The sequence below is a fragment of the Lentinula edodes genome, assembly GCF_021015755.1.
Source record: "Lentinula edodes strain Le(Bin) 0899 ss11 chromosome Unknown C8R40scaffold_24, whole genome shotgun sequence".
Lineage (NCBI taxonomy): Eukaryota > Fungi > Basidiomycota > Agaricomycetes > Agaricales > Omphalotaceae > Lentinula > Lentinula edodes.
Window position 1 is genome coordinate 47,128 of NW_025764330.1, and position 21,097 is coordinate 68,224.

The window sequence follows — 21,097 nt, forward strand, 5'->3', positions numbered from 1 at the left end:
CCCTGTGTGTCCAATCCTAAACAGGCACTCGCCCTGTATACTGTGTACGGTGTACGGTGTCCTTGACAACGAAAGAGACAACGGTCATTGGACGATCATTGGTCACTGATAAGCTGCGAGGTAAGAGCTCATTGCCCGAATGAAGCTGGAAAGGTATAAAGTGGACGTCAATACGACTCTCTCAAGTCCATATGTATGGTACCTACAGTCAGCGGTCAATCGTCGCAATCGTGAAAAGGTAACTGCAAAGAACTGCAATAGGCGGCGAAATAAAAGGTCCGCTAGATTCGTAGTAGGACCAATTCTCGACGCCCGACCATCCCAGCCCCTATCATAGGACCCGCTCTGGGATAAGGAGGATAAGAAGACATTCATGCCCTATCTATATGTAGCTTTATTACTCACGAAGTTCACCTTGGTGTCCATATGCATCTGCACTCAATCTATAGAATCCATTCATACACGAACGGATCAGGACAGGACTATAGTCCTCCGTGTCTTGTACTATTCATTCATTTGTATCTGATGAAGAAGCCTAACATTGCCAGGATGGGAATCGAAGAGGCGTGCGGGAAACCTGGGTCGACATTGTCAGCAGATCATGAATGTACTTATGTAGTAACAAAGAAAAAACATGAGCTGTTGACCTTGTAAGTTAACTTCCTTTCTCAAACAGACGACTCCAGCACATAATGTGACGGAGCTGGGTATAAGGAAGCGTCCGAGGCGCGACAGCACTGTACATGAGCATACATGAGCTCACTTACTTGGATTCAGTCCTGAGCTTGAGTGTCTTCCAGTACTGTATCTCATAAGCTTTTGAGACCTGCGGAGGCCGGGCTTCGTGAGCTTTCGGGAACGCAAATACGATTACTGTAATGATGATCAAACCAAATTCGTAGGTAAAGCTTTTTTTATCTTGTCACCTGAGGCTTCTTCAATGCCAGGATCCTCAATCATTTTCCACATTTGCCCTGCGTGAACTTTTCATGAGATGGACGTTGATCAATAATGGACAGAACCGATAGGCGCGCGCCTAATTTCCACAACAGCATCACCTGACTTTTTCTACTCTCCCGTTGGAAACCTTCTCATGATCAATTGCACTGGTCTTTCAGGGTCTTTCCTGTCGGTCTCAATTGCGCTTCTCCTGGTACATACTGAATTTGTCGTACTCCACAGCGAGATCTACGTCCGTCCGTCCCTGCTCGGATTTATGCTCTTAGGACCCGAAGTACGTACATAGAAACCGAATGGCACACATTGACCGGGCCGGTCTCGGAATCGCAAAACTGTGGACCGGCCATCAAATTTTAGTCTCGGCATACTAGCGGCTTGGAGATTTACGGCGCGCGCGTTAGTATTAGTAAGTAAATGACGAGTTGAATGACGTCAAATGGGACTTGGTTGAGAGGATAAAAAAACCTAAACTTAAACTTGTCTTACACCGGCACCATCCAACTTTACCACAGTCTCAAATTCCACGATGTCAATTACAAGTGCCTCTGGAACTCAGTCTCCGCCTCTGGAAGCCACCGGCGAAGACAAGCCTATGGGCGCATCATCTGTCGAAAGCGCTCAAAAGGGCGTGGAAGTTGAAGCCGTCCCTGACTATGAACAACGAAAGCGTAAGTTTTATATGAGTTAAACTGCTTTTGGACTGTTGTTTTTGCTTGCCGTTTTTATAATCAAGGTTTTTGCTAGTTTTTGTGAGATCTCACATTTACATACATACATAGTGAATCTTGTTTTTTTTCTACTTTGTCACCTGGTTTCCTGCGTTACCTTATTTCGCTTCTGGAAAAGGTGCGAACAGGAGCGATAGTGACGGATTCGCGGTTTGAAGCATTTTTCCCTATCATTTCAGTCTTTTTCAATCTTTTTGAATGTATGTACATATATCACTGAATATCATGCTAATCATTTTTTGATTTCAGAATATTTCGAACCCACTGAGCAAGATCAATCCGTACGTTCCGCAATTACCTTTGTACTACTTCTGTCTTTCTAAATATGCTAACCTCTACCTCACACTTTCGTCAGAATTCCAAACCTCGAAATGGGGAAGGCGTGATGGGGCAGAGTCTTGCAGACACTTTGGAGAAGAGAACCTGATGAGCTATGTAATATGATGTCGTCCGGACAGGGAGTAAGAATCTTGATGTCGACTGCAGGGCCAGAGGTACCACGACAGGGCACTGAGGGCAGGGAGGCGGACTAAATAAGATTGGACAGTGATTCCGCGCCTGTTGTGCGACTCTGTACGAAGTGTGATTTTCCACATCCAATTTTTTAAATTCATTGACCATTTGTACCCGCGTGTTTGGATCTGTACAAACAATATTCTTCTTCTAATACCGATAACCCATGTACATGCCATCGAAAACCGTAAGATTCCCCCGAATTCTCAAAGCTAAAAACACCGATACCAACACCGCGGTTTCTTTCCTCAGTGTCATTTCTTCAAGTATTCTGTCCACCACTCCTCGAAAAGCGTCAAACCTAAACCACCTTCAATACCCAAATCTTCCGTCTCCTTAGTGTACAACTGACAATCCCTAGGTCTCGTCGTAGCCGAATCGCCCTTGGGTGCCTCCGGATCAGGCACAATATGTCCATGCGGGAGATTGAGAATTTTCGCGAAGACGAGACACATTTCGTATTTGGTAAACGGCTCGGCGGCGGAGTAGTGAAGGATTGGGGGTACTGTGGCGGTCTTTTTGAATTCTTTTTGAGCGGAGGTATTGTGGACGAAGTTGATGAATGCATCGAAGGACAGGAAAATCAGTATTTTATTGCGGAGTCGAAATTCGAGGGGATAGAAGGGAGAGAAAGAAGAGTCAGTCAGAGATGTGTTCTCTCGACCCACGTACGAACAAGGTTCAAACTCACCTGAAAGTCGAACAAGGAAATTCGCGATATCGACGACATTCGTGGGGTAGCGTGTGGCGTAATGATCCATCTTGTACTGTTTTCCTGATTGGTCCTGAACGACATCTAGTAGAATATTTACTGCGCTGTCGGAGTTTTTGGGTGCTGGGCCATATCTACGTCCGTTGTTCGGTCAGACTCAGGAATGTGGAAAACTCCAAGGATGAGAAAAAGAGAAGGAGAAAATAGTGTGCGATACTAATGGCGGAGAAAACCGGTATTCGAAGACCTACAAGACAGGAACCCGCAAAACGATAACCTTAGCTCCGTTCACGGAAAGAACAGCTTCCTCCCCATCACGTTTTGTTCTACCGTAAAGTTGGAGAGGATTTGTTTTGGCGGAAGGAGTATATGGCGGCGAGTTCCCGTCAAAGACATAATCTATCAGTGTGCTAAATGAGTACATATTATCATAGCAGCAGGAAAGAAAAAGAAAATTGACGACACAACGATGACTTGCCTGTTGATACGTAGACGAGGGTGTATTTCAAGGATTTCGCTAAAGAAGCAAGGTGCCTAGAGACGTTCACGTTAAGCTACGGGATGAAGTAAGATCAAAGCGGTAGATGTTGGTAGATGTGTGTGTAATTCACCTTTTGAGCACCTTGAGGATCCTACGAAGGCCACCAGATGAGGAGCATCGCAGTATTCACACATTAGCGAGCAGGGTTGAAGGATTATCTTCTCTTCCGTACCTTTTCTGCAACATCAGGTCGTCGTTCAGCAGCACAGTGTATTACCCCTGCACAAGTATAAGAAAAACGCCAGGTTCTTTCTTCTTGAGTTATCTCGACCTACAATTCGGCTTGAACTCTGTGAATACCTTCTCGACTTCTTTGGTGTTTGTTAGGTCCAAGGGGACCAAGCCATCACCGGTACGGGTGTTCGATAGTGCTAAAACTTGGTGGGGTGTTGATTTGAAGGCTTCACGGACTGCAGAGCCAAGAACGCCAGAGGCTCCTGTATGTATAGAATACAGCAGAAGTCGAAGTTAGCTTTATGCAATCGGGAAGATCTGACTAGTAAGTAACTCGCCAGTTATGATGACTTTCATAGCTGGCGGGAAAAGGGCGGGAATAGAGGATCAAATAGAGCATTGAATCTGACGTAAGGTTCACGGATAACGTGGACAGCTTTTCCATCTCTTGCCCTTCATCGTCTTTTCGTCTTCTCGATGTCTAGTCTACAAGGCTATGTCGATAGTAACTCTTCTCATCTCTTACAAGAATTCTCTCTCATCTCTTTGATCAGGGCGCGTCCTGCTTATTTTGCAAGATGGACGAGCGATTGTGGTATGTTGAATTCCGAATCTCTCAACGATATCTTTTGCAGTTTATTCTGACTTGTCGACATATTATTTGAATCGTTCTCTCAACTTGATCTGCACTCATTGTATCGATCTCAATTTGGAATGGGAAACCCGCGGTTTATAGGGTGTAATGGCAGGCTTCGACCAGAAGTCGAATGTCGTTCTGTCAGATTCCAAAGAAAGGGTGTACAGTATGGAGGACGGAGTCGAGGAGATACCTCTGGGATTGTATCTCGTGAAAGGAGATATGATGTGCGTTCTCTGTTGTCTGAATCTCCATCTCGTCTCATCTCGTCCGATTGCTCCTTATCATGTCCTTCCTTTTTATCTTCATGCGCCCAGTATCCTCATTGGCGAGCTAGATGAAACTTTAGACCAAGCTGTCGATCTCGCCTCAATACGTGCCGAACCGATACCGCCGATTCGGTATTAGCTTTCGCTTGTACTTACGATCGCAAAAATCAAAACTAAAATACGAGCTCGCCTGAGCTCGCCCCTGGAATATTTGTGCCACTCCATAACACATGCTCGGTGCAGGCACGTTCATGACCGAGCCCGTCGCGGTCACGAAGTAGAAGAGGTACAGGACACTGAACAGATACGGGACATCCGACATGCCATACGCGCCGTTCTTGTTCTGGACAGGTGTATTTGAGAAAGGAACAAGACTGAACGATCAAGTAGGAGTTGGATTGTAAAACGGCCCAAAATGTAGAGAGTGTCATACATCACATCACAGAGACCCTGGGTTACTCCTGCTGTGTATTCCCCAATTTTATGGCCTGCTCAATTTCTTGCGATCATGATTCATTGCCATCGTCGCTATTTCTCTAGCTCAAAAGCTCGAATTAAATAATCAGGTTCCAGCCTTGGTCTAAATCCGTCATTGCGACGTCCAACTAACCGACGATCTACGTACTTGAAGCTTGAGTCCTAGCGCCTAACTTTTGAGCAGCCTAAGTCCTGCTGAACCCCTCAAAAGCTTCGAGTGTGGATTGAATGCTCTCGAATAAATATTTTTTGCTCGAGCTAGTGACTTGTACGTATGTAGAAAGACATATATGTACAACCGAATTCACAGCCACGATCAGAACTTTCTTACTGCAACTGCCATCGCCAAACCCGCTGTGGACTCGGACTAGTTTAAACCTGGTTTAAACCTTTTCCTTCTCTTGCGGTGAACGAACTTCTGGTTATTCTTGATTTCCCGTACATAATCTTTCAAACTCGCGTCATTGTAAGTCCTTTCTCCTCGTGTACATTCATTTATCAAACGTCCCTTTTTACTGACATACTATATGATATCCTGACAGCCTTAGATCTATTTTTTTTTCACCCGCTCATCCCACTCACTGATAATGTCCTCGTCCTTGTCGCCTCAACATGAAAAGGACGCTCAGCTGGCCCAAGTTGAAGACGCTGCGACCTCCGACTTAAGTAGCCAACAACATCATCAGAAACAAGTCAGAGAGGATATGGAGATGGAAGACGGCGAAGAGGTTTCGATGTTACCTTCACCTGCCGTCGCACAGGCTCCAAGGCAGAAACCAAAGATTACAGCGACATTCATCATTCCTATATGGATCGTTCTCAGTTCTTCGGTTATCATATACAACAACTACCTCTACAACACCCTCCACTTCCGCTATCCTGTTTTTGTTGTGACATGGCATCTTACTTTTGCGGTGCGTGTGCCGTTTGTCTGGGTCCTGTCCACATTCTGACTGTTCCTGTTATTCAAATGTAGGCGATTGGAACTCGTATATTGCATCGAACAACAAGTTTGCTAGATGGTGTCAAGGACGTTAGCATGTCGAAAGACATGTTCCTCAAATCCATTCTTCCTATCGGTATTCTATTCAGCGGCAGTCTCATCTTGAGCAACACGGCCTATCTATACCTTAGTGTATCTTACATTCAAATGCTCAAGGTACACCTCCATTTTTGAAACATGACATGTTTCGTTCCAGGAATAACTCTTCCGAGAAGGACGAATATTTTCGTTATGTTGTACTATTGATTTGCTGTCAACTGACTCGTTACCTTCCTCCTCTAGGCCTTCAATGCCGTCGCGGTCCTCCTCGTTTCATGGGCATTCAGGATTTCAGAACCGAATAGAAAACTTGCCCTTATCGTGCTCATGATTTCTTCTGGTGTCGCTGTCGCGTCGGGCGGGGAGCTCAAGTTTAATATGTTTGGATTTATAGTACAGGCAGCTGCGGTCGGCGTAAGTCCGCTATCTGTCCATACATCACCATTCAGTGGCTGACGCCAAACTTTAACCGCTTAGTTCGAAGCAGCGCGTCTCGTTATGATTGAGATCCTTCTTCACGGATTAAAGATGGATCCATTAGTCTCTCTCCACTACTATGCCCCAGTCTGCGCAATTATCAACCTGATCGCCCTCCCGTTCACTGAAGGCCTTGCGCCGTTTTTCGAGCTTGCAAAAATTGGCCCATTCATCCTTTTCACGAATGCCGCTGTGGCGTTCTTACTGAATGTGGCTGCGGTTTTCCTTGTTGGAGCTGGAAGCGGTCTGGTATTGACGTTGACGGGAGTGTTCAAGGATATCTTGCTCATCACCGGCTCAACGTTAATTTTTGGTTCGACTGTCACACCGATTCAGATATTCGGTGAGTATATTTCGAATATATTGAAAACTGTAAATACCCGCTGACTTTTGCTCCTCTGTTTTTGAACTTTCGTAGGCTACAGTGTTGCGTTGGGTGGTCTAATGATGTTCAAATTATCTGGCAACAAGAAGTGATTGACGTATCTTGGTCTTCTTTCAACATGGCTTTTTGGACAGACGCATGCTACATCATTTGCTAGTCTTATCCAATTCCTCACCCAATCAGGATCTACTTGGACGGTGTAACAGACAAGTTCTAGTTGCTGTGAACGCAAGTACTTAGAGGTTAACTGGATCTTGAACTCCTATAGATTTTTTCGCATATAAGATATACATAGCTGTTTTCATCGGGTTAATTGTACTGTTACAATGTGGCAATTAGTTATATACTCACAAGACCTTGTAAGAGTACAGTTGCGCCAGTAATTGAAAGCGCTGCAGTGACAATCGGCCCGGTCCGAGGCAATAACACCACCACGATGCAGGTTCGTGACAAATTTTTCTTCAGCGCATCAGTCATCTCTTGTTGGAGGAATGGCAAGTATATTTCCTCTCGAATCTTCTATTCCTTTTCATAAAGCCCAAAATCGACATATCTTTACGTTGCTGTACACAGATCATCCCAGTTCGTTGCTTTTCATGCGGTAAAGTCATCGGAGACAAATGGAATGCGTACTTGGAGTATCTCGCAAAGGATATGAGTGAAGGGTGAGTTGGGAAGACAGCGGTTTCAATATATCACGCTACTGGCCCTCATTTTATATTCGGACGTTCTGAACTTGATGTGTTCTTTCTTGCTCAGAGATGCGCTGGATGCACTACAGCTGAAGCGATACTGTTGTCGTAGAATGGTGCTTACACATGTAGATTTGATTGAAAAGCTCCTTCACTATAATCGTGTGTCATCCATTCTTTGGTCACTTGGAGAGAATACTAACAACACTATGTACAGCCATGGAGCGCACGAAGGATAAAGCTCAGTTCTGAAGGATTTTCAATGATTGTACTTCCTGTCAACTTTTCGAGAGATTGTTGTATATAACGGTTCTTGCGGCTTTTCTTTCACGTCATATGCGCCTGCTTTCCCGCTCTTCGAACATATTCTTAACGATATTCAATCGTGACATTTACAGGCCCGATGGATTTGAGCATCGGTAGAGCCTGAAGGTAAATACAACGTTCGTGCAATCTCGTGATTGGGGTGATGGTTTCCAGCGAACCCGCAGAAAGACACAGCCGAAGTTGATTATTACGGTATCGATATTTCAATGTTGAACGGTCCAAACCCTTCCAAACCTCCGCTTTCACAAGATCCTAGATAATTCGACGGATCCTGATGATGCATCAAATTCTTTCCACAAGCCTCTCGATCCTCGGAGTGTTAGCTTCCGTTTCACCATCTCTGCAGGCAGCCTTCCATCATCTCAAGTTAAAATCTAAGCGTCGATAGCTGTAATCCACATGCTTTGAGTTGGACCCGAGTTGGAGATTCAAGCTGTTTTGTCCCCAGGATTGACTAGGGACTTTTGATTACCAAATATATATGTACTCAATGATTGGACAGCCATGTAAGTGTAAGTGCCATGATCTGTTAACTGCTCGAATATCACTAACTTTCCATGTACCTAGAGGGGGCGTAATCACTAAAGACATCCGCTCAAGAATGTGCCGAAACTTGCTGAAACATCATATTGGTGTGATTGTGTTCTTAATGTGCGTCGAGAACTCAATCAAAATTTTCGTGATCAAGACGATTTCAAGCTGCCGTTGTAGGCTACTATCGGTTTCAGTCGCTTATGCCTTGGGCGCGGTTTTATCATTTAAGGGACTGTGAAGGTATCGCCATTCGATTGCTCTACGCCTCCATACACCAAGTTCGTGATATGACAACTTGTAGACTGTTTTATTGACGAGCGACCTCGACAACACTGGATAGTGCAAATACTCAAACTACTGATGTCACTACTACATTGACAATGAGAATGGTGATCTATTTTCTGGTATTTTTCCCATTCTCTCTCCCCCAACGGGATGGACACAAGGGTCTATCTGCACCGACTGCGCCTTTCATCTTGACCCACCCAAAGTATTTAACGGGACTTGGTCTGATACCACCCACTATGTATATGACCCCGCGAGGACTGTTCAGTTCAATTTTACTGGTGTGTAGTTCCACTCCTTTGTCATAGGTTGCTCTAATTATGTACGGATTTAGGCACTTCCTTGGATGTCTACTGCATACTCCCTAATCCCTCCGATCCTGTACTTACCTCAACATACAATCTGACGTTTAGCTTGGATGGACAACCTCTTCAGCAAATCTTCACGCATAAAAGTGATTTGTCAAACGTCTACATGTACAATACTAGCGTATTATCCTTGGAAGGGTTGACGTCAATTTCGCATGTTTACTATGCTGGCTGCGTCCACAGTGGTGAACTCCAGCTTGCTATTTGATTATGCAAGGTATTCAAAGTGAGTAAACTGACCCCCTCTTTTTTCTTATTATTATTTTTACTTATGACATCCCACTTCGACCAGCGCCGCTTCGAGTCCGTCTCCATCATCCAATCCTGGTAAGGCCCACACCAGCGGCCTTCCAATAATCCTAAGTGTCGTACTAGGATCAATCCTTGTTTTGTTTATCATTCTGCTAACTCTATACCGCCGCTATCGACGACTCCGGCCGCAGTCCAACTCCGAACCGTTTCATTTCGTTGAACCTTACATACACCCTCAAGTTACTAGATTTGGGTCGAAAAGTGTTCATGCGGGGAGTCTCGGAAGTTCCGAAATTTTAGAGCAATCTGATCCAGACGATTCCCCTTCGTACACTAAGATAGATCATGTGTAATAAATCATCAACTTCTTCGCCCGTCAACTACGCTGCCAGTGGTCCTGCAGTGATCCACCTAACACATCGACCAAATCTGGCCTCTCTGATCGTTGCCCGTTATGGATCTTGAGCCATCTTCCCGCTGTTCTGCCCTATAATGTCTACCGTTCCCTGAGGGTGATGTGTCCGGTACCACCAGCATGTTAGTGTAAATTCGCTACGTATCGTATAGCTCTCAGTTGCGTACGAAGAAGGACGGAAATGATTCCAAAACGACTTCGTCCCATCCTTCCCTCACTGCGGGGATGAAGGCCTTTTCTTGCCGCGAATAGGCCGCGAATAAGGCGAGATTAGGTACAAAATTCTACGCCTAAGTGTAAGCTGAATATTTTATTTAATCACACTGTAATCGGACGAACATTATGTAGAGAATATATTGAGATTATTCAGAAAATTCTTCCACAAAACTATCTAGGATTAGTCTAATTAAACCCATCGTGATTTTTCAATGTTTTCGCGTGCTGAATATGCAAGGATTTTTCAGTCTAATCTACCCTAAATTAGTGTGTGAATGTACTAGGATTATTTTGAATGATTGCAGCATAATCTTGCCGGGATAGTTTAAAATTTTCGCGGAATATTCGCCGCGTGGAGAGCATGACATTCTTCAAAATAATCTCACCGAGAATATGGGTACGCGATGTCGGGACGTCGTGACATCGAGACGTCGTCGATATCGCGACGTTATGACATCGAGACGTCTCGATATCGGGACGTTGGGACATCTAGACGTCGTCGATATTGGGACGTCGGGACATCTAGACGTCGTCGATATCTAGAAATCCAAACGAAGAAGTGTCGCAAATGTCGGGACGTCGGGAGGCGGGGAAGACCAGTACCATTATCTAGTAATTGTGTTAGTAGAATCTTAGGATAGAAGGTAGCTATACTTATCTATGTGCTCATTCATTCATAATCAGCAAGCTTGTCTTACAGCTCTGACCTAGATAACACCATCATATGTATATACACTGTACAAGAAATTCATAAGTAGATTATGCTGCTGCTGCTCTTGCAAGGACTGGTAGGACAATAGTTATCCAGATATACCACCAATGACCAGGGAAGATGAATATTTCAACATGTGCCTTGGAACCTTTGCAACACAGCATGAATTAGCGTATGGATAGAGATGTGAACCGTACGGACAGTTAGAGCAGTACTTGCGAGGTCGGCTGATGCACCTATGTTCCAATAAAATGTGTGCTAACGATTCTGAAAGAAAATAAACATGTATTCAATTGAAAATTAGTCAACAGCGCACCAGCTTTCCTTCGCCATACAACCCGTACAGGCGGAAGCCAGACTCTGCTGGGACACGGACACTGTCTGTCCCACTCTGCCTTCCGCCGGTCGTAGTCGCTCGTCATGCCTACTTTCCAGTAGACATCGGAATCGACGAAAGCGTACAAAAAACCGGGGCCATCCGCTGGCGACGGGACGCGGGAGCGTTTGGATGTGTATAGAGCGTGAAGTATACGGCTGGAGCGTCTTGCCATCGCGCGTAACTCCAGTATCGCGACTCAGATCGGGGGGAGCGCGCGGTACGAGGTATTGACAAAGCAGGGATGAAGCGCCTGGGGAGCGGGAGTAGTAGCGATCCGGATAAGTGTTCAAACAGACAATGTGTGTTTGGGTGATGTGTATAGGGTACGCTTGTAGCTTGAATTGTGCGCTATACGTTTGTGGGTGATTTGGATGTGGACAAGAGCCTGAGGAATGCGGTTCATGCTGTGATGGGTATTATGTCGTTGTCGATGGGATTAGATAATGACTGTCGGGCCTCCTGGGACCATAGGCTCTTGAGCTCAACCCAATCACTCATTTCCTGAGCAGGGATGGAAATAAACTGGACAAGCGTTAAGAGGGATAAAGCGCAGTGAGCGTCTTGTGTATCAATTAACTGCCTGTGAGTTTGCAGTTGCGCGTAAATTGAGAGGATGGAGAAGGCGGTCGTGGTGGATTGTCAGTATATGAGCCGTTGTTGTCCGGGATCGGGGGTGAAGAAGGGGTAGATGGAGACCAATGGGTATGTGTGTAGCTTGGGATAGTGTGTTAGACGTTTGTGATCAGTCCGGATGTGGACAAAAACCTGAGGAATGCTAACCATGCTGTCATGGGTATTATGTCGCTGTCGATGGGATTACCGGGCCTCTTGAAACCATAGTACCTTTGAGTTCACTCATTCTGAGATGATTTTGCAAGCAAAGCTCGCCTCGAATTGGTATACTCCAAAGCAAGGTAATATTTGCATAAGTTGAAACGAATAAAACAACCACTCTATAGGATGCCAGTCCCAGGCCTTCATTCGATAGAATGGAGAGCTGGGCAGAGTGTATCGATTGACAGTTTGTCCTAAATAGTATACATGTGTATGAGGAGTAATGGTGCACATCTAATTAGCTTAGGGACCTCGTCCCAACGCCAGTTTTGTCAAGGAGGTTCTTCATTCGTAAGAGCTCAAGTTCAGAAGGCTACAAAAAGAGACGTTTAGGTTGGCGGTGGTTGACAACAAAGGTATGACTGAGAAGGACTGACGGATGACTAGATTGACCGGCTAGGGTAGCGCGTATCGCATGTGTGAGCCAAGGAGGTCGAATGCGGGGGTTCTGGCTGCTTGAGAATGCTGCGCAAGAGTCGACAATAGTCGAACTCTCGAGCCGACTCGGAATAATGCTTCTTGAGATCGTGTTCCGGATCGTGTTCCTTGAAGATTAAGATAGCTTGTAACGAGTTTGACTCGAATACAAGACGACGGTAAGGGATGAATCAACAAAGTATTAGGTCAAGACAGAACTCGACAGAAATGGCCGATGATTTGATTATCTAATGACATCAATTCCCGAGCGCTAGCGCTCGCTCATGATCGTTTGTCCTTGTCTTTGTGTCGGCCATTCCTACAGAGTCCAACTCGGTAGGAGCCAATCCTCTCTTCACACCTCAGGATTCAGAGGAGTAGGGTACCTCTGTGAGTTATATCTGCTCTCTTTGCTAGGAACATCTGATTTAGATTTCCTCGAACTTCTGTTATACTTGACAGTGGAAATCATGGGAGTAAACGATGCAGAACAAGTCGGACCTCACGCAGTGAATGCTCCAGTAAACCTTTGATCTGGTGCTCGCAGTCGCCGCTCGATCTGATACCCTTGAATAGATTCGCTATTCAACCAATCACCGAAGAGATTCTTTGCAAGACACCATCGTGAAAGACAGTTTCATTCAACCTAAGGTCTGAACATGAATCATAAGGGTCGGCTTGTCTCACAGCCGTACAGAGCGAAAGCCTCACCATCAAGGATGCATGTCGCCGAATTACTGCAATACTTTTCAATTGTTTGCTTGTTCTCAGAGACTTTCCTGTGAGTGACCACGTATTCATTTTTCTTTGCGCGGGACCGTGTTCACCTCTTCAATGTTTAGTCCATTGATCTGCAACTCCCCCAAGTCCTGTTCAATGTGGGGATCATCAGCTACTTGCTATTTTCCGTCAAACTACTCTGGAAACTTTCGGTTATGTTCCATAGTCAACCACATGCTGTTGGTGTCGGATTTCTGGTTCCCAGTGCTGCATTATTTACCTTTGCTCAACTTCAACGATATGCCCGTGATCGATTCCCGACTCAAGAGAACATTACAAAGATAGTAGGACTGCTTGAAATTATTTTGATGTCTCGTGGGCTCACATTTTGACAGACAAATCCTATCCTCCAAACTGCTTTGGATATGACAGTTCTTGTAGGGGTCTTCATTTGTACCCTTCTGTTCTGGTTGGTGATATCTACATTTGGAGACTGGGTTGCAGTATTATGTATATTCATTAACTTTAGAGTACCTTACATGTTTTAATATGGTGTAGAACAATGTTTGCGAAACTTCTGCTACGTGGACCACATCGTTCAATAATATGACATTAAGCTATCAAAAAGAAGGAACTCTACAGAATTGGTGGTCCCAAGCACTCACGACGCAGCAGTGTGCAAGTTAGTGGTCTCAAACTCGTTAAGTGACTTCATGTCATGTAATATCCTCACACATCAACTCAATATCAATGGTCAGCTAAGATTTGCGGTACTAGATGTGTACATTCTCGTATCTAATGATAATATGTTTGTGGCCAGACTGGCATCTCATGATCCTGTTCGGAGCAGCAAGGCATAAAATGCGTAGTGTGAAATGCTATTCAGACTGGAATAGATGGACAACCCTTACTGCGACTCTCAAGCATCAACTGGTGCTGGCATTCCTGAATCATTGTCATGGAAAAACTAAAGGGAACAATATCACAAATCATTGAATTAATGGAGAAAGCAATGGCTTTACCTTTGGGACGGGATATACATGTGTAATCGGTTTGCCTCTGATTTTGAACGACAAGTCCGTACGGACGAAATGCGAGATAATGTGTGATAATGGTATAGTTAGAGCTTTTGTCGCCGCAGGATTTTGATAGCACAACCATCCACAGTTCAGTCTCCGATAGAGATCATCATCTGCGTCGATTGGCACCATAACGATAACTTTGAGGTATGTAATGGAAATCGTTTTTCGAGTGATAGGGTGGGGATGAGAGTGACTGATGACCTGCTCGATTGTGCCAGCACATATCCTTCCATTGTCGCGAAAAACAACAGAGTTCTGACGGATGGCGGGGGAGTAAATCACCCGCCCGGCCGCAACTCCCCCCACAGTATGTACTTGTCGAGAAACCTTGCCATCCCAGTGCGAACTAGAAACACCATATATGTTGCATAGATGGTAGATGATGCAATTCAGAGTGGATTCTGCAACGCAAGCGGGGCTTGTTTTGAATTCGGTACTTGCCCAAGCCACTAAGTCAGTGCCGGCAAATATACCACGATGGTCTTCACGATCGATATCTGTTAAAGCGGTTATTGCCTCGTTGATCTCTCCTTGTAAATCTGTGTTATGATCTAGGATGACTTGGAGGTTGGCTTGCCGGCAATAAGAAGTCAGCATTGTAGCTTCAACTTCTCCTAAAACACAAAATTACTGTAAGAATGGGAAGATAAGACTCCATTAGCTTACCCAGACGTCGATTAGTATTAAGTTGTTGTAAGGAATGGTTAATGCGCTCGAAGACTGGTGTACTGCGAGCATGACCCGGACCCATGGTTTCCAGATCGGTAACGACGTGAACAGCATGATGATGATTAGGCTTTAGGGTAAAATCAGGATATAGCTCGAGGACGCCACGCAGATATTTGAGGATATGAGATTTATAGTAGGCGCGCGACTTCTGTGAAGTTTCACGGAAAAAAAGGACACGCATAGAGTGAACAAGGTCTAAGAAGTTTTCTAACATCTTGTAATGACGAGACTCAACTCCCTCGTCATTTTCGTAACCCCAGACCCGAATTAGAGTGACGACGAGGGATATTGTACAGATGACCTTATATTCGTCAGCACTGAGTTTGCCTGAAGTAGATGTGCCCCATTCTGAGGGCGGTGGCTGAATCCAGTTTGGAAGGACAGTCCGTTTCATGTCGGCCCAGATTTCCTCCAACAAATCCTTACCAATGACATGGCGAGGAGTGGATCCTGATTTCGGCTTAAGGGTGCTATCGCGATACTCTTGACGCTAGTTACATTACAGTCAAGACTCGCTGATTGTATAATTGTCATCTTTACTCACCCAGTTTACTATCCTCTGGACCATAACATCCTTCGTCAAAGAGGTAGTACCGGGTTTACTAGAATCAAAAGGCGGAATTCTATACTCTGAGCATAACTTCTCCAAATGTTCATGTTCAAATTTCATCAAGTTTGATCTGGAGGGCTCATCCGCTTCAAAAATCCGTTTGAGTTTATCATATCGCATCTTTGAGACATAATCATCATCCGATCCGTATTCTTGACGCTGATTTTGGATTGTGAGGAAATGAAGCGTCTCACTGAAGGAACGTACGAACATAGAACATGATTCGGGCAACGAGGATCTTTTTGTTATCATTGATATTGTAGCCGATCCCAAAATCTTGGCATAAAGCTCGAAGAACTGATTTGGTCTTGTTATGGAGTGAAGGAGGCCTGGTGGTCAAATTAAGTATTCTAGACTTCAGGTTCTCGAAAGCCTGATCTGCATCAAAGACGAGCGGTGGGGCAGCACGCAGGACTGGTGGTATTTCTGAAGGATCAACAACCGACGAGACCTTCGAATCAAATGACTACAGGAAGTGATTTAGGAGGTTACTCTGAAACAAAACGAGGACGTACTGCTTTGGAAAAACCAGAATCTGAAACTTCATCTGCCTCAGAAAGGCTGTGATTTGAAGCTTCGTCTGTCTCGGAAAGGTTGGTATCTGTCACTTCATCGAAAGGGACAGGCTTTGAATAACATGAGTATAACAATATCGTCGCAGGATGCGGAGATGAACAAACAGTATCTATTGGATGCGGAGCATTATAAGTCTGCCAACCATCCGGGACCTTGTCATAGTTCAGTGGGGGAATTTTAGGTACTTCTTCCTGTTGCGAAGACATACGCTGTGCGACTTCAGACTAATGAAAAATCTTCAATTATCGAACTCACCCATTGTAGAATCTGGTCTACCATTGCTTTCTTGGTGCGAAGTCCAGTACGTAGTCCAAGCACAAAGGTGAGATACCAAAGAACTCCTTTGCTTTCTTGATTCAAGATAGATCCCAAGGATGTATCATTTTGTCGTATTTCATTCAAGAACTTTCGGAGACTTGCGTTGGATATCTTCTTTTGATCCTTGGTATCCGGGTGAAGTCCATTCCCGCCATTTTTCTTGTCATCAATCTTCCAAATTTCACGAAGATGTGTTTCGAAAAGGCCAAGATATCCAAGGTGCATATCATCAATGACTGTAAACCGAATAGGATCCCAATATGGCAGATCTAATAGCTCTGACCACCGGAGTCCATTTTCCTGGTAGATTGTGTTACGTCGCGCCGTGGAGGCTTCTTTCCACTCGAAAGCTAACTGTCGGTGCTTAGTCCAGTTCCTCATTACCCAATTGTCCGAATCGAGGTTATGAATATCCTGAATGGGCAGTAAACATCGTCTACAGAAGTATGTATGGCTGTGTGAAGCAAATCCCGAAAGTTGATGAGCACCCTCCGTATCACATACGGCAGGGATTAGCACCGCGAAGATTCTACGACCAAGAGCATATCGTGCAGTTCGCAGATAATACACTCCTTCCCAGAAGGGGAGTAGCTGCTGGACCAGCCTGCGCAAGGTATGATTGATGTTATGTCGGGAAGGTTTTCCGGGGATGATCGTGACTAGATACATGTACTTAGGCTGATATCGAAGGTGCTCTGGTAGGGACAAGACCACCATGTACAACGCTGTAGAGCTGAAGGAAGCATGTTGTTCTTTCAAAAAGAATGGGTTGAAAGCATCAAATCCGAGACTCATAACAAGTCGCAGGTCTGGTGATCCAGATGGACCCATCTGTGGTGTCGCATACGGCTGACCATCTGCACCTTTGAAGCATCGAAATGTAGTTGAATCAACAAAATCTCTTTCTGGAGACTCCTCTGTCGGATGCGGGCGTCGCTGATGTTGATCAATCGTATCTTCGAGGCCCGGGATAGCTAGAATTCTCCCAATCCACTCTTGCAGATCTTGGAAAGCCTGTTTCCTGATAGGAGTGACGAAAGTACGCGCTCCGATGCGGCGAGTGCGCCATAACGTCGCACCACACGGTGGCGAGTCTGGGTGATGTCACGAAGCGGCAGAGGCGGAGTGACTAGCGGAGCAGGAAGCGGGGTGACTAAACCAGGCAGTGAGGCGGAGCGACTAAGCAGGTGAGTGAGGCGGAGCGACTAAGCGGAGCGGAGGCGAACTGGTCCCAGATAATGACAGAGATATATTGAGTATCGTAGTCATAGGTAATAATAAGTAAGCACATACCTGGTCCCAGATAATGACAGAGAGGTCAAGATAAGGGACCAGGCTGTGGAGGGTTAGCTATATATACATAATCCGGTCTGTGAGAAACAACGATGTAATACTGTACAGTTCAGGGGCAAGGAAGGAGGCGGAAGCCGATAGAAAGAGAAGGTGGGTCAGGTGGATCAGTAATAGATAGATCAGTAATCGATGGAGATTGACAGCGATGGGATGATGTATTGTACAAGTAAAGGCGTCGAGACGGTGAGAAAGGGAAAATGATAGGGGCTGCGTACTTTATGACATTACCCCCCTCCTTATGACCATTGCCCTCGATGGTCAAGGTTTTGCCGCTGTCGGATGTTTTTTGTGAAAGGCCCGAACAATTTTTGGTGCCCGGCTGAGGTTGGGTGCGGGTTCCCAAGAGTTGTGTCCTGCATCGTAACCTTTCCATTTTACTAGATATTCCAACTTCTTCCATCGTACCCGACTGTCCAAGATCTCCTCCACTTCATATTCCGGTTCATCTTCATCTTCTAAGTACACCGGCTCTGGTGGTGTTGGTATTTCGCCATTGATGGGGTTACCTTTCCATGGATATAGTTTGTCGACATGGAAGACAGGATGAAGGCGGTCTAATGACAAGGGAAGGTCAAGGCGGTAATCCAGAGGTCCGACTTTCTCCAGAATACGGTAAGGTCCTAGCTGTCGGTCTCCTAGTTTTTCACTGGATAGCTGCAGGTTAATGTCCTCCGCACTTAGCCAAACTAGGTCCCCAACTTTGAATTGATGCGCTTTTCGCTTCCCACGTTCATATCCCTCCTTTTGTTGCTTCTTTCCTAGATGTAAGGCAGCTCCAGCATCCTGTCGCGCTTCTCGGAGAATCCGTATGCGGTCATCCACCGCTGGAATGCCGCTGCGTTGACCAACCGGGATATTGAACAGGGGAAGGTATCCGTAGGTTAACTCGAATGGGGACATGCCTAGGGCCGAGTGAGTCCGCGAGTTAATCACAAACTCCGCCATGGGGAGGTGTTCTGCCCAGTCATCTTGTCGTCGTCCCACATAGAGGCGGATGTATTTTTCCACTTCCTGATTTGCGCGTTCAGTTTGGCCATTGGACTGAGGACGATATCCGGAGGTTAGATCTGATTTAATTCCCAGTCTAGCGAGGAGGGATCGCATGAGTTTAGCTGCGAACTGAGGTCCGCGGTCGGATTTGAAGTGGAGGGGAAGACCATGGAGACGGAAGATTTCTCGGTAATAGATATCGGCGACACCTTCGGCTGTAATGGAGCTGGTGCAAGGAATAGCATGGATTTGTTTTCCATACAGGTCTGTACAGACCAAGACTGCGTCGTATCCCTGGGAGTTAGGCAATTGTGTTATCAGGTCGACCCCTACCTCTTCCCATAGGCCAGATGGTACATCCAGTGGTTGAGTCACAGCTCGTGGGTGCCGTTGGATCTTCTTGCGGGCGCAAATCTCGCATCCCTCAACGTATTTCTCCACAAAAGAACGCAGTGTCGGCCACCAGAAGTGGGTGCTGACCAGGTCAAGTGTCCCATGTAATCCGGGATGTCCAGCAGTTGGATGATCATGGCATTGACGGAGTACCTCGGTGCGTAGATTGTTGTCTGCTGGTACATATACCCGGCCCCGGTAATAGACCAACCCGTTGTCCTCCTCCCATTCAGCTATCCCATTGGCCAAGCGTTGTAACCCGTGCTTCTTGACTGTTTCCAGACCTTCCAGTACTTGTGCTTCCCGTTCTGAGGCTTTCCGAATACGATCCTCTAGGGGGTTCCGTAGGATTGAAGCGGCGATTTTGGTGAAGTGGCCAGGTTTAAGGACGGTCTGTTGCTGATTGTCATCGCTATCTGATACATGATGTACTGCCATACGAGAAAGGGCATCAGCTTGGGTGTTTACTCGGCCAGGACGGTGGATCATATGAAAATCAAACCGTGATAGATAGAGGGCCCATCGGGCTTGTCGACGGGTAAGGTCTTGTGCTGTGCGCCAGAATTCGAGGTTGGAGTGGTCGGTGATAATGTCGAATGGTTGTGGAAGTCCTTCCAGGAAATTCCTCCAGTCCTTCAATGCTTCAATAATGGCAAGCATCTCCCGATCATATATTTCATAGTTCCGTTCTGCTGGCTGCATGGATGCCGATCTGAAGGCTACTGGGTGCCACTGACCATCGTCTTGCTTCTGCATGAGGGCGCCTCCCGTAGCAAAGCCTGATGCGTCTACCTCAATTCGAGTGGGCCGATCTGGCGCCCATAGAGCAAGGATTGGTGCGGAGATGAAGCCTCTCGAAGGGTGTCAAATGCCTCCTGTTGTGTACCAGTCCAGTTAAAGGTGGTATCCTTCTTGGTTAGGTCGTTCAAAGGTCGAGCTATTCTTGCAAAATTTCGGATAAAGCGCCGGTAGAAGTTTGCAAACCCCAAAAATCCTCGCAGTCCCCGGAGGTTGGTAGGGACTGGCCAGTCACGAACAGCCGCTACTTTGACCGGATCCATTCTCACCTCCCCTTCTGAAATGATAAGTCCCAGGTATTCGATCTGTTGCTGTTCAAATTCACACTTCTCTGGGCGCAAATAGAGGTCGTGCTTTTCTAGTCGCGTTAATACTTCCCGTACCACTTGTCGGTGTTCCTTGAGGTCGTTACTGAATATGAGGATGTCGTCTAGGTAGACTGCCACCTTGCCAGCTGCAATGAGATCAGCAAATATCGCATTCATAAGTGCTTGGAATGTGGCAGGGGAATTTGTGAGACCGAAGAACATAACCTTAGGCTCGAACAAGCCCCGAGTTGTTGCAAATGCGCCTTTCCATTCATGCCCCTTCTTAATCCGCACATTATTGTAGCCCCAGCGAACGTCAAACTTGGTGAAATATCGCGCTCCCTGAAGCCGGCTAATGATATCAGCAACTAATGGGAGAGGGTATCGGTTCTTCACAGTATACTCATTCAGTTTCCGGTAGTCCTGTACGAAACGGAGTTTCCCATCCTTCTTCTTCACGAAGAAGACTGGAGATGAGATGGGTGACTTCGAGGGAACGATGTAGCCTTTCCGTAGGTTTTCTTCTAGAAAGCGGTCGAGTTCCTCCTGCTCGTTCAAGGACATTGGGTAGATCTTTGTCCGCATGGTTGCTGGTGCTCTGGGTACAAGATCGATAGCGTGATCCCAGGGCTGATGGGCAGGTAATCGCTCAGAGGCAGATTCGGAGAAAACCTTCTTGAAGTCTCGGTACTGCTCAGGGACCATCTCCTCAAAGGTTTTAATGGGTTTATCGCGGTTAGCCTCCTCTGCTAGTTGTTGAGAATATGTGAACCCTGCTGAGCACCATACTTCCTCTGTTTGTTCTTCCAATATCCCCGCTTTCACCCATGCCCGACGCGTTTTGTGATTGGCTCGTATTCGGTGTATTGGGGAT

The 21,097-nt window shown here is 45.9% G+C and overlaps 8 protein-coding genes across 8 annotated transcripts; 5 read left to right on the forward strand and 3 right to left on the reverse strand.

The window, feature by feature from the left end:
• The first annotated feature begins 1,353 nt into the window (after positions 1 to 1,353).
• C8R40DRAFT_1238165 (uncharacterized protein) lies at positions 1,354 to 2,340 on the forward strand. Its single transcript, XM_046233454.1, has 3 exons — positions 1,354 to 1,628; positions 1,938 to 1,969; positions 2,044 to 2,340. Exons 1-3 carry the CDS (start codon positions 1,487 to 1,489, stop codon positions 2,113 to 2,115), a joined length of 246 nt encoding a protein of 81 aa, XP_046084809.1. The 5' UTR covers positions 1,354 to 1,486; the 3' UTR covers positions 2,116 to 2,340.
• Positions 2,341 to 4,062, reverse strand: C8R40DRAFT_1111459 (uncharacterized protein). The gene is made up of 8 exons (XM_046228358.1): positions 3,967 to 4,062; positions 3,730 to 3,891; positions 3,627 to 3,673; positions 3,525 to 3,545; positions 3,392 to 3,467; positions 3,165 to 3,312; positions 2,893 to 3,047; positions 2,341 to 2,727 (listed from the first exon to the last, which is right to left on the reverse strand). Exons 1-8 carry the CDS (start codon positions 3,983 to 3,985, stop codon positions 2,456 to 2,458), a joined length of 900 nt encoding a protein of 299 aa, XP_046084810.1. The 5' UTR covers positions 3,986 to 4,062; the 3' UTR covers positions 2,341 to 2,455.
• A 43-nt stretch (positions 4,063 to 4,105) lies between these two features.
• On the forward strand, positions 4,106 to 4,673 carry C8R40DRAFT_1048900 (uncharacterized protein; the record flags this gene model as incomplete). Its single annotated transcript, XM_046224533.1, has 4 exons — positions 4,106 to 4,133; positions 4,183 to 4,223; positions 4,365 to 4,492; positions 4,583 to 4,673. 4 exons carry the CDS (start codon positions 4,106 to 4,108, stop codon positions 4,671 to 4,673), a joined length of 288 nt encoding a protein of 95 aa, XP_046084811.1.
• Positions 4,674 to 5,715: 1,042 nt separating this feature from the next.
• On the forward strand, positions 5,716 to 7,007 carry C8R40DRAFT_1048915 (triose-phosphate transporter family-domain-containing protein; the record flags this gene model as incomplete). The annotated part of the gene is made up of 5 exons (XM_046224534.1): positions 5,716 to 5,925; positions 5,988 to 6,170; positions 6,297 to 6,467; positions 6,531 to 6,873; positions 6,949 to 7,007. The coding sequence occupies 5 exons, from the start codon at positions 5,716 to 5,718 to the stop codon at positions 7,005 to 7,007; spliced, it is 966 nt and encodes a 321-aa protein (XP_046084812.1).
• Positions 7,008 to 7,302: 295 nt separating this feature from the next.
• C8R40DRAFT_1111469 (DNA-directed RNA polymerase, subunit N/Rpb10) lies at positions 7,303 to 8,088 on the forward strand. Its single transcript, XM_046228359.1, has 4 exons — positions 7,303 to 7,409; positions 7,489 to 7,580; positions 7,675 to 7,769; positions 7,825 to 8,088. The coding sequence occupies exons 1-4, from the start codon at positions 7,407 to 7,409 to the stop codon at positions 7,857 to 7,859; spliced, it is 225 nt and encodes a 74-aa protein (XP_046084813.1). The 5' UTR covers positions 7,303 to 7,406; the 3' UTR covers positions 7,860 to 8,088.
• Positions 8,089 to 8,838: 750 nt separating this feature from the next.
• C8R40DRAFT_1002551 (uncharacterized protein) lies at positions 8,839 to 9,263 on the forward strand (the record flags this gene model as incomplete). Its single annotated transcript, XM_046222769.1, has 2 exons — positions 8,839 to 9,034; positions 9,088 to 9,263. Coding segments are annotated over 2 exons (372 nt in total), but the record flags the coding sequence as incomplete, so codon positions are not given.
• A 1,263-nt stretch (positions 9,264 to 10,526) lies between these two features.
• On the reverse strand, positions 10,527 to 11,267 carry C8R40DRAFT_1070595 (uncharacterized protein; the record flags this gene model as incomplete). Its single annotated transcript, XM_046226248.1, has 4 exons — positions 10,527 to 10,613; positions 10,703 to 10,711; positions 10,918 to 10,952; positions 11,033 to 11,267. The coding sequence occupies 4 exons, from the start codon at positions 11,265 to 11,267 to the stop codon at positions 10,527 to 10,529; spliced, it is 366 nt and encodes a 121-aa protein (XP_046084815.1).
• Positions 11,268 to 14,812: 3,545 nt separating this feature from the next.
• Positions 14,813 to 17,023, reverse strand: C8R40DRAFT_1007907 (uncharacterized protein; the record flags this gene model as incomplete). Its single annotated transcript, XM_046222820.1, has 2 exons — positions 14,813 to 15,347; positions 16,470 to 17,023. Coding segments are annotated over 2 exons (1,089 nt in total), but the record flags the coding sequence as incomplete, so codon positions are not given.
• Between the last annotated feature and the right edge of the window lie 4,074 nt (positions 17,024 to 21,097).

What these genes read in the sequence shown, in the direction of transcription:
- C8R40DRAFT_1238165 (XM_046233454.1), top strand. Translation starts at nt 1,487, where the DNA reads ATGTCAATTACAAGTGCCTCTGGAACTCAGTCTCCGCCTCTGGAAGCC. An exon ending in TGACTATGAACAACGAAAGC is followed by an intron (nt 1,629 to 1,937) that starts GTAAGTTTTATA and finishes TTTTGATTTCAG; the next exon opens with AATATTTCGAACCCACTGAG. An exon ending in CCACTGAGCAAGATCAATCC is followed by an intron (nt 1,970 to 2,043) that starts GTACGTTCCGCA and finishes CACTTTCGTCAG; the next exon opens with AATTCCAAACCTCGAAATGG.
- C8R40DRAFT_1111459 (XM_046228358.1), bottom strand. An exon ending in GACCTGATGTTGCAGAAAAG is followed by an intron (nt 3,546 to 3,626) that starts GTACGGAAGAGA and finishes TGGCCTTCGTAG; the next exon opens with GATCCTCAAGGTGCTCAAAA. An exon ending in ATCCTCAAGGTGCTCAAAAG is followed by an intron (nt 3,468 to 3,524) that starts GTGAATTACACA and finishes TTCATCCCGTAG; the next exon opens with CTTAACGTGAACGTCTCTAG.
- C8R40DRAFT_1111469 (XM_046228359.1), top strand. An exon ending in GCAAAGGATATGAGTGAAGG is followed by an intron (nt 7,581 to 7,674) that starts GTGAGTTGGGAA and finishes TTTCTTGCTCAG; the next exon opens with AGATGCGCTGGATGCACTAC. An exon ending in AAAGCTCCTTCACTATAATC is followed by an intron (nt 7,770 to 7,824) that starts GTGTGTCATCCA and finishes CACTATGTACAG; the next exon opens with CCATGGAGCGCACGAAGGAT.